The 10189-nt window shown below is 42.4% G+C and overlaps 1 protein-coding gene across 1 annotated transcript in view; it reads left to right on the forward strand.

Annotated features, from left to right (window-relative positions):
• Window positions 1-9913, forward strand: part of Cad87A (cadherin 87A) — a 62867-nt gene extending 52954 nt beyond the window's left edge. The window contains exons 4-21 of the mRNA XM_018022857.2: window positions 1461-1595; window positions 2115-2307; window positions 2441-2751; window positions 2985-3143; window positions 3221-3408; window positions 3582-3744; window positions 3809-5348; window positions 5429-5673; window positions 5753-6046; window positions 6123-6320; window positions 6392-6614; window positions 6686-7230; window positions 7316-7491; window positions 7556-7691; window positions 7753-7877; window positions 7948-8049; window positions 8115-8328; window positions 8401-9913. Of these exons, the coding sequence (XP_017878346.1) occupies window positions 1461-1595; window positions 2115-2307; window positions 2441-2751; window positions 2985-3143; window positions 3221-3408; window positions 3582-3744; window positions 3809-5348; window positions 5429-5673; window positions 5753-6046; window positions 6123-6320; window positions 6392-6614; window positions 6686-7230; window positions 7316-7491; window positions 7556-7691; window positions 7753-7877; window positions 7948-8049; window positions 8115-8328; window positions 8401-8517 (5064 nt within the window). The 3' untranslated portion in view covers window positions 8518-9913. The remainder of the gene's footprint in view (window positions 1-1460; window positions 1596-2114; window positions 2308-2440; window positions 2752-2984; window positions 3144-3220; window positions 3409-3581; window positions 3745-3808; window positions 5349-5428; window positions 5674-5752; window positions 6047-6122; window positions 6321-6391; window positions 6615-6685; window positions 7231-7315; window positions 7492-7555; window positions 7692-7752; window positions 7878-7947; window positions 8050-8114; window positions 8329-8400) is intronic.
• The last annotated feature ends 276 nt before the right edge of the window (window positions 9914-10189 follow it).

Raw genomic sequence — 10189 nt, forward strand, 5'->3', positions numbered from 1 at the left:
AATTTCGAGGATATTATTTCAGACATACAATAAAAAGTATGCAAAAGTAATTATAAGACATGTAGATAATGAAGACAGTTGCAAGTCACGTACAGTACAATAAAAAATGCCAAAACTATGTATTAGAATATTAGAAATTATGTGTTAAAAATTCCTTATGACTGAGAAAAACAGGTCGAACAATTTTATAAACTTCACTTAAATTTTCTCTAAAAGCTCATTGCTTCAAATATTGGACACAGTTTTTTATTACATGTCTTAAGCTTTTGGCGGAGTATGTAAATTATTTTTCAGATATAATCTAAGGCACGTTTAGTTTTAGTGCCATCGCCTCAGTGTTTTTAAAATAACAAAAACTTCTTCCTTGGCCACAAATTGTGATAGAGATTGATAGCCGTGGGTGTCTCGCGTTCACGGTCCGGATGAAACGAAAAGGAGGCATTAAAGTTCACCGCCGTAAAGCCAGCAAGCCATTAGTTAAAAGGTTCTACAGTTTTATTGGTCGTCTAACGGGTTCGTGAATTTATCGAGCGGATATGACGCAGGCGGGTGGCTGAGCTACGCGTGCTAATATTCCGACCGCATCTTTCGGGATCGTCGCGGTAGAAGCGGCGCGCGCTGGGCCAGATAATTTCCGCGTATCCCGAATGATAAACGTGTCCGGTATTTTTCGAGCAAAACGGCTGATACCGCTGCTATTTTTCTCACGATTCGATCGGTTAAAAGCCGGTCACAGCGTGCCGCCGCCGACTCGGAGTTATCGACCCCTGAAAGCTGTGATATGCCCGGCATGCACACATGCATTTTGACAACCCTTTGCTGCATCCCTCCCTACTGAACGTCGCGCAAACACGAAACATTGAAAAATTCAAAGTACATTTATTCGGCTGTATTCCCATTTAAAATGTGCTACCAAAAATCGTCGCGAGTTACGAGCAAAACTCACAGTATATATAGCTGTTACATTATACATTATAGAAACTAATTAAAAAGCAAATGTATTCATAAAAGAGAATTTTTAATTTAATTTTTGCATGCCAAATGAAAGCTCCAACTCAATTTCTGACGAGTGCAGCTTGTCAGTTTGCTGAAAAATGTTCATGACCAGCTGGACTCGTCATTGTCAGTTTGCTGAAAAATGTTCATGACGAGATGGACTCGTGATATCAGTCCGAGTGACTTCAGTTCCTATTTTTCCCATTGCGAATTCATTATATTTTTTTAATTCCCTTGTCAGATCTTCTATGCACAATTTGTCTTCGTTCGCTTCGATAATGATCAAACCTTTGTCAAGCTTATATGCATCTTAACAGCGTATCACCGTGATTACGTTGTACAAGAAAGCGATTTCGATCCCTGAAGGCATCGAGATATTGTCTTCGAACTATGTATGAACGTTCGGGAGCAGCGCTTGCGGGTCAATGTACCCACCTGCGTTCAATGTGATGGTTCTGTTGCAGTTCCTCGACGCCTGCGAGAAGTTCGGTATAGTGAGCATGGAGAAAAGCCAGAACGCGTATGTGGGCGCCCTGATGTTGCGACAGCCACTCGACTACAGGGAGAGGCCCTTTTACCAACTACTACTCAAAGCGAGCGTGAGTACAGCTTGAAAATTGATTTTAATTATGCCTCTGACAGAGCGTCTAACCACTACTTCACTTGTCAGCATCCTAGATAAATCTATTCATGATGCGACTGAAGGATGCATAGCTTATCGCCGATCCCAATACTGCACAGACTGTTTCCCGACAATCGGGTCGAAATAAAAGAGATCGTTACGCGGGATAAAAACGGGAATTAATAATCGGAAAAGATCGTTTATTAATATACGAATTGTGAATTCTTGAACTTGTTCGCGTTAACGGCGTGTCAGAGTGAAAGGCAAAGTTAATCGTTTACGTTCTCGAATTTCCTGTTGTTCACGTCGCGGTCAACGGTAATGTCAAAGTATAATTTATTCAAACAGTGGAGACAAGATTTTCGGACAGAATTCAACTGACAGACGAGACGTGGCCGGTGCATGAAAATTGCAACGCTCGTCGTAAGCAGCGCGGGCGGGGTGACCCGGAGATCGAGCCGCGGATGACTTTTACATATGCAAATTTCCCTCGCAGGACGGACTGAACAATGAGACCACGGGGGTAGAAATCAAGGTGGCAGACATTCAGAACAGTCCGCCGGAATTCCTGGACTCGCTAACAGGTGTGGTACGCGAGGACGATCCCATCGGAACCTTAGTTATGACCGTCAAAGCCAGAGACGGCGACAGGGGAATGCCGAGGAAAATGATCTACGAATTGGTCACCAGTGAGTCGACTTCGTTTTTTCCGTCCTTCCAGTTTTATTCATTTAAATTCCGCCACGTTATTATATTTACAAGAGTTTATAATTAAATCGTGTATTCAGAAAGTTTATTAGATTTTCTATATTATTTTCACAGATCCGTTCGACTATTTTCTACTGGACGACGAGACAGGCGAGCTGAGAACGGCAAAGCCTCTGAACAGGGAAGCATTAAAGGATTCGACCGGAGTGCTGACGCTAAAAGTTAGAGCACGCGAACTAATCGACGGAATACCAGGCAACGACAACTTGACGGTGTCGACGGCCGAGGCGACGGTGACGATCAAGGATGTTAACGACGAGCCGCCTACTTTCAACCGGCGCGAATACAATATCGAGATTCCGGAGAACGTGCCGAACGGGACGCCTCTGCCGCACTTAGATATGACCGTCAAGGATCCCGACGTCGTGAGTATATTGCCTCGTGGAAGAAAATTAAACTTTGTATTACGAAAGGAAGTATACCTGAGATAAAATGTAATTTATATTCCGAATCCAACGTAAATTAGAATTCTTCAGATTGATTCAGCGAATTAAGTGAATTCTCGTTTTAACGATACATTTTCTAAAAATTCCTGTTCTCTTTAAATTTAGATTTTCACATGTGCAATCACGATGTTCATAAGATTGCGTCGTTACAGGGGCTGAACTCGGTATTCTCTCTGCATCTGGAGGACATTACGGACGGGGCATTTACCATTGAACCGACTATGGCGACTGGGAGCACGTCGGTCAATATTCGCGTCGCAAATGGTTCCCTCGATTACGAAAATCCCAACCAGCGAAAATTTATTATCCTGGTAAATCACTCGCTGACGTATTTGCAAATTATGTTTCGTTCTTTTTTTTTACCTAAAATTTTCCATGTGTCATGCAGGTCGTCGCGGAAGAAGTTCACACGACTGCTAAGCTCGCCTCCACTGCCACTGTGACCGTCGCAATCACAGACGCGAACGATAATTCACCGGTTTTCAGTAATCCCACTTACACAGCCACAGTACTGGAAACTGCAGCCCCTGGCACGCCAGTTATAACGATCACTGCGAAAGATCGCGATAGCGGACGGTAAGAACAATTGTAGAACAATCTTTCAAACAGGGTGACTTGCCCGATCAAGGAGATATGCTGGTTTTATAAGATGAATTTCATTAGTCAAATTTTTATCAGCTAAGGCCACTCACTCTGTTTGTCCCAATTCCGATACTGAACAAAAGCTTTAGAATTGAGTTGCGTTCTAGATTTGGTACAGCCGGTATAGCTTATCAGCTTCTTGGACAAGGTGCTCAAAACTTCTCAGTCGATCGAAAAACTGGAGCTATCACAGTGGCTCCTTGCCCGACGCCCGGAACGATGCCGTGTCTGGATTATGAGGAGCAAACAGAATATTTTCTCACTTACAAAGTATGTCCTTTTAGGATACCTGAAGGAAATCAACTTGTATTTTAATCATGCTTTCGTTCGTTAGGCGACTGACAACGATGGACAGGGGCAAACGACTAGCGTCTCGTTGCGCATCAGTTTATCGGATGCCAATGACAGCCCACCACGATTTCTGCAAGACAAGTACCGCGCCGTTATAGACGAAGGAGCCGAAAAATTCGAGCCCGACTTGAAAGTGCAAGCGCGTGACAAGGATAAAACGTCGAAAATCACGTACGCGATCGTAGGCGGTGACGAGTTGGGATTCTTCGATATCGACCAAGATACCGGTGAAATTACGATCAAGAACAAGGGGCCGGTCGATTTAACGAATTCCACCCACGATTGGATCGCGCTCGTCATACAAGCAAGCGACGGGATGTTCGTCGATTCCGCCATCGTGAACATCACGATTCGCGACGTAAATAATAACGCGCCGGTATTTACGCACGAGCTGTACACCGCGAGCATACCAGAGATATCGCCGATCGGAACAATCGTCCAAGAAGTTACAGCGACGGACGCTGATACGGGAGTAAACGCGGAGCTCGTTTACAGAATACAGAAAGGGGCTTTCGATGATTTTGCCATTAACGAGACAACAGGCATCATGACGGTATTCAGGAAGTTGGATTACGACAATAAAAACAAGTACCACGTGGAAATCATTGCACTCGATAAGGGAACTCCTAGTTTAACCGGAACGACGACGTTGATCATAAACGTTGAAAACAGCAACGACAAAGCGCCATATTTCACGCCGGAGACTCAAAGGGCTGAAGTCACAGAAGATACACCTATTGGCACCGTGTTTACCACGTTAAAAGCTACGGATCCGGACAGTGCCAATTCGGAGGCACTGAACTTTGCCATTTCCGAGCCGATCACGGCCATCGACAGGAACGGTCAACGGGTTAACGACAGCAAATCGTTCAAAGACTTTTTTGCTGTCGATCGCGCGACTGGTCAAGTTTCTGTCGTTAGGCCGTTGAATCGCGACGTTGCAGCAACGGTCAGCATTACGGTTGTCGTCAGCGATACGACGGCGCCTACGTTGCAACAGGGAAGAGGCACTTTGATAGTCACGATCATCGACGTGAATCACATGGCGCCGGAATTCTTGAAACCGTGGACAAGGGAGAACCCACGGTATTTAATCGAGATGCAGGAAGAGCAGCCAACCGGAGCTGTCGTTGGAGCATTCACCGCGATAGACGCAGATAGCAATATAGCGGGATATGCGATCACGCCGCCGAGCCCCTATTTCAATATCGACAACGTAACCGGAATCGTACGAACGAGTCAAGTTATCGACTACGAAGAAACGAAACAATTAGAGTTTACAGTAGTGGCCTACGATTCTGGAGTGCCTCAGTTGACCGCGACTGCCAAAGTGATCGTTACTGTTATAAACGTTAACGACCAGGACCCGAAATTCGAGAAGGAATTGTACAACGTTTCCGTGAAGGAAAACTCGCCACCGGGCACGCATGTTGCCGTAGTTCGAGCAACAGACGGAGACGAAGGCCCATTCGGAGAGGTCAGTTACAGCCTTATTGGAGACCACGCCGCTGATTTTAATATCGGTAAGTCGCGCGTCTTTATCTCAAATAATCGACTTCAATCATATTTTACTAACAGCCATTAACATAATAATAAATTGCAGGTCATGAGACGGGAGAAATTACCGTTGGCGGTGCCGCCGTTCTCGATAGGGAAGTGACACCGAAAATTACTATAATAGTAATGGCTAGCGATGGTGCCCACGTAAATGCCCGTCGAAGCACCACTGTGCCGGTGGTTGTTAAACTGATCGATGTTAATGACAATCGCCCGATATTTACGCAACACAGCTACAGAGCTTCGGTGGCTGAAAATCTACCGGTAAATCCTCCGGCCCCGATTTTACAGGTGATTAAAAATCTCGTCAGTCTATATTTGTACAAGAGCGTTAAGCAGCCACTAACTGGCGAGTGTTATTCGTTACAAGGTCAGGGCTGTAGATCACGACGAAGGAATCAATGGGGAAGTTTGGTACACTATAGTCCTTGGAAACGAGAACGAATCGTTTTCCTTAAATCGTGAAACGGGTATTTTGTATCCTGGCGCGGCGCTTCTTGGCAGAGCTGGATCGTACAGAATCGATATAGAAGCTAGAGATGGTGCCGGTAATGGTCCACATACGGATAGATGTCACGTTGATATACGAGTAACGTCAGTAAATCAGCATAAGCCTCAATTCATTCTACCAGAGCTGACGAACGCTACTGTTGAAATACCGGAGGTATTAGGATGATTCATTAATTGCTTTGTCTTTCTCGAAATCGTACAAACGTAGTAACGAAAACGACATTTTTTAGAACACCGGTGTGCCAAATTATTTAATATTGACAGTGAAAGCGGTGGACAGGGATCCTGGTGAAAATGGGCGCATAAGCTATCATTTAAAAGTCGCTAATCGAAACACCCAAGAAACGGAAGAATTTTCGATAGATCAGGAAACGGGCGAATTGAGGTCGAAAATCATTCTCGACCGTGAAGCGAAAAGTAAATTTGAGGTAAACTATATTCATATAATTAAATCGTATGTCAATTACTCTATTGAATAATAATACCGTCGATCTTTTAGCTTGTACTTGTAGCTGCCGATCACGGCACTCCCACAGCATACGAAACATTACGATTGCTTACAATACAGTTGGTAGACACAAACGACAACGCGCCACAATTCTTTGACGAGTATCATTTTCAAATATCGGAGAATCGCCCGAAAGATTACTTCGTCGGGAAAGTAACCGCGGAAGACAAAGACGAAGGCAGACACGCGAAAGTTTATTACTATATAGAAGCTGGTAAGCAATATCATATATATAGTCTACTTAGATTTAAATGAAACCCATGTATAAGTGAAATTTTTATCTAGGAAACGAGAATTACGCCTTTTACATGGATAAATCCGACGGCAGCATATACGCGAATAAATCGTTCGATCGCGAAACTCGAGACAAATACGTTTTGTCGATACTCGCCTCTAACGATCCTGATATCTACATAAATCCGACGGATGCTGGTCGCCCGTTATCTCATAATACTGATCACGGACATGTAAATGTCACCATAACTATCCTCGACGAAAATGACAATCCACCTATATTTGAGCGGAACGATTACTACGCTGGTGTTAATTCGATGGCGAACGTGAACGATTTCGTGACGAAAGTAACGGCGTCGGATTTAGACGTCGGAGACAATGGCACCCTACATTACTATGTCGCGAGCGCGAATTTATACAAATATGGTTCTGATAAACCTAGCGGCTCTATAGTCCCAAGTCCCTTCAACGTAACACAAGATGGAAAACTCGTTACAAGCGGATACATGGCCGAGTATAATCAAGACAGGTTCATCGTTGAAGTCGTAGCGAAAGAAACAGCTATACCCGAAAGATACGCCATGACCAGAGTTCATGTAAGTTATCCAACGTAAAACTGTAAATACTTTCATACGTAGGTATCCTTGATGTTTTAATCACTTGATTTTCATACTGATGAAGGTTTGGGTGTTCGAGGCTTCACAATTAATACGAGTTATTTTGTCACGACCTCCTGAGGAAGTGAATCGTCAGCGTGATGAGATCGTGACAGAGTTATCGAACGCGACTCAAAACAGAGTCGTCGTTGATGATATCCGATATCATGTGGACGCATCTGGCCACATTCGCAGAGAATGGTAAAAAAAACACTTTAATAATTTGTCTGTATTATGTGTGACTCTAAAATTTCAATTTACGCAGGTGTGATATGTATTTACACGTAGTAGAGCCTAAGACTCAAACTATCGCTCCCATCCCACAAGTACTTAAAGTCATTGACGCGAAATATGACTTTTTGAAAGATTATTATGCTGGCTTCGCCATTGAGAACGTAGTGGTACGTATTACCTATATTTAAAAAACTATTCACAGTTAATTCTTACGTGTACAATTTTTAGCCTGCCTATGCTGGTGTCCAGGAAGAACCTTTCGATCCTGCATTGGCGGCTTTGATAGCCTTATTAGTAGTTTTACTAGTTGGTGCGGTTACTGTAACGGTAGTTTGCTGCTGTTTACGACATTGGTAATTATTGAATATAAATATATCCCCTTGCTCTATTTCAAAGACATGAAACGTTTCACATGAATTTCAGGGTAATTACTGTGCCAAACGATATACGAAAGAAGGACGGCCTAATAAAAAAACAAATAATCGACGAATTAAATACTACAGAAAATCCTCTATGGATTGAGCAGTGAGTAAAGAGAGCGTCATCTTTTAGAAACGTGAATTATTATATCCATGTAATAATTATTCCAGGAAACTAAAATTATATGAGGAGCAGGAATTAACGATGCAAGTATTTAGCGAGCCAGAAGGAGGCCTGGGTACGGAAAGGCGAGGAAGCGGAGTCAGCGTTGGAATGGGTGACACATCGCAAGATAATACCTACGCTACCATCCAGCGTCCAATGCCTACGAACAGGCACCGTCCAACGACGCCAGATTACACAACACTTCCAGGAAACCACAATGTATACAACAAATTTCGTTAACTCGTGATTCACGAGATACAATTGTATCTCATGTTATATGTTTCATTGTAGCTTTACGAATCAGCCATGGGTTTCCAAGGGTCAACATTCCAACCATCCTCGAATTTAATTCCTCAACTCACGATCGACCTCGATGGCCAGCCCCAGTTTGTATCAGCGCTAGTATAAATTCAGTTCTTCGCCAGTCCCTTTTCCCAATCGACATAATAGATTACCGTACGTTGTACCTCTCTAACTACGACTCCGACTGTTGCACGCGCCTTCCCGAGAGATTATACTCGCATGCACACACCTTTTCGACAATAAATCGAATAATATCGTTAGGTTTGTCTGCGAGTAGACGCGTGTACGAGGGGAGCACGAAAATTGTCCCGAATTACGCAGAAAAAGAAAAACACTGACTGGGTCTGCAGCTTTTGCTACTTCAGTTCGAACTTTTCAAAACGTCAAAGAGATAGATTGAAAAGTTAAACGGCGAACGACAGTCAATATTATTGGAATAAAATACGTGTTATTTCCCTGTAGCTGGTGTGTGCATGTATATATGTGTGCGTTGCCAACCTGTGGTCTCCTTCTAACTGACTGTTAGGCATTGTTAGAAAAATCAAAATTGCTAGTATAATAGACACTGTGAAATAGCTTAACGACCGGAGCTTGGCACGACAGATATATGTATATAAATGAATGTGTAGACTCCGTCCAGCGCAGTTTTCTTATTACTTCCTCACTAGTTTAGTATTTATATATAACTTCCGTACGTTTTACACGTGAAAGAAAATATGAGAACGTACTTATAATGTCATTACGAACGAAAGAATCACTGCCATGTCGTGGCATTAATATTAAAGAAAATAATGTTCTACGTAAGAACAGAACAAGCTCACGATGTTAAGAGTATTTATAAGAAAAAAAATCAATCGGTATATCAGCTGCGTCGTAGGCTCATGTGCGATTATTATTTTATATATATATATATATATGTTATGTATTTATTTATGTTAGAGTTTAATGACTGATTTTTATCGGATTAATCTGTGATTTGATTACGCCCGCGTATGCACTCGCGACAGTTGATTCGCAATTAAACTTCTGTAAGACTCATTAGCGATGGGCGGATATAGTCATATCATAGCTAGTTAAAGCCGAGACGTTCGCATCAAATTTCGATGTTAGGTAAGAACATAATCATTCCGCGCGTCCTGCGAGCATCTCTTCGCGTCATTTCAAATAAAAACCGTCCTCAACGAACGAATCATGCACATTGGGGGTCTGTGAAATTTATTGCGAACGGCTCTCACCGTACAGTATATATTATATAATCAAGATACAATAACTTAATTATGATCATGTTATGTCTATAAACATTTAATGTTAAACTAATATCAGTATCACGATATTACTAGATGGTTATGAATATTCCAGTTAGTAAAGATATCTGTTTATTGATTATAAATTTATTGTAACATATTTTATGTAAGCCATTGGTAAGGAAAATATTCGTATGTCGACATTCATCACGTTTCACATCGTGTGAAAATAAATATTCAAATCTGTGTACATTCAACTTTTTTGTCAGTGTCCATACGTTCCGTTCTGTTCGAATTACCTTTTCTTTCTTTAACATTAGGTTTTTTCTCACTTGATACTAACGCGTAATTTAAATTCTGAACCACTGATTCGGGCCGTTCTGTCCATAATTTGTGCCCCTTTTTCGTAGGATACTTTTTAACACTTAAGCAAGTCAAGCACGTATATTTAACAGCTTTCACTGGTTTCGATACCAATCGTACTCTTGCTGTCTCTCCTGGTATAAGTGGAGACTGACAACATTTACAAATTG

The sequence above is a fragment of the Ceratina calcarata genome, unplaced genomic scaffold (assembly GCF_001652005.2).
Source record: "Ceratina calcarata isolate Rehan_Ccalc_2016 unplaced genomic scaffold, ASM165200v1 scaffold294.2, whole genome shotgun sequence".
In the NCBI taxonomy this organism is placed as follows: Eukaryota; Metazoa; Arthropoda; class Insecta; order Hymenoptera; family Apidae; genus Ceratina; species Ceratina calcarata.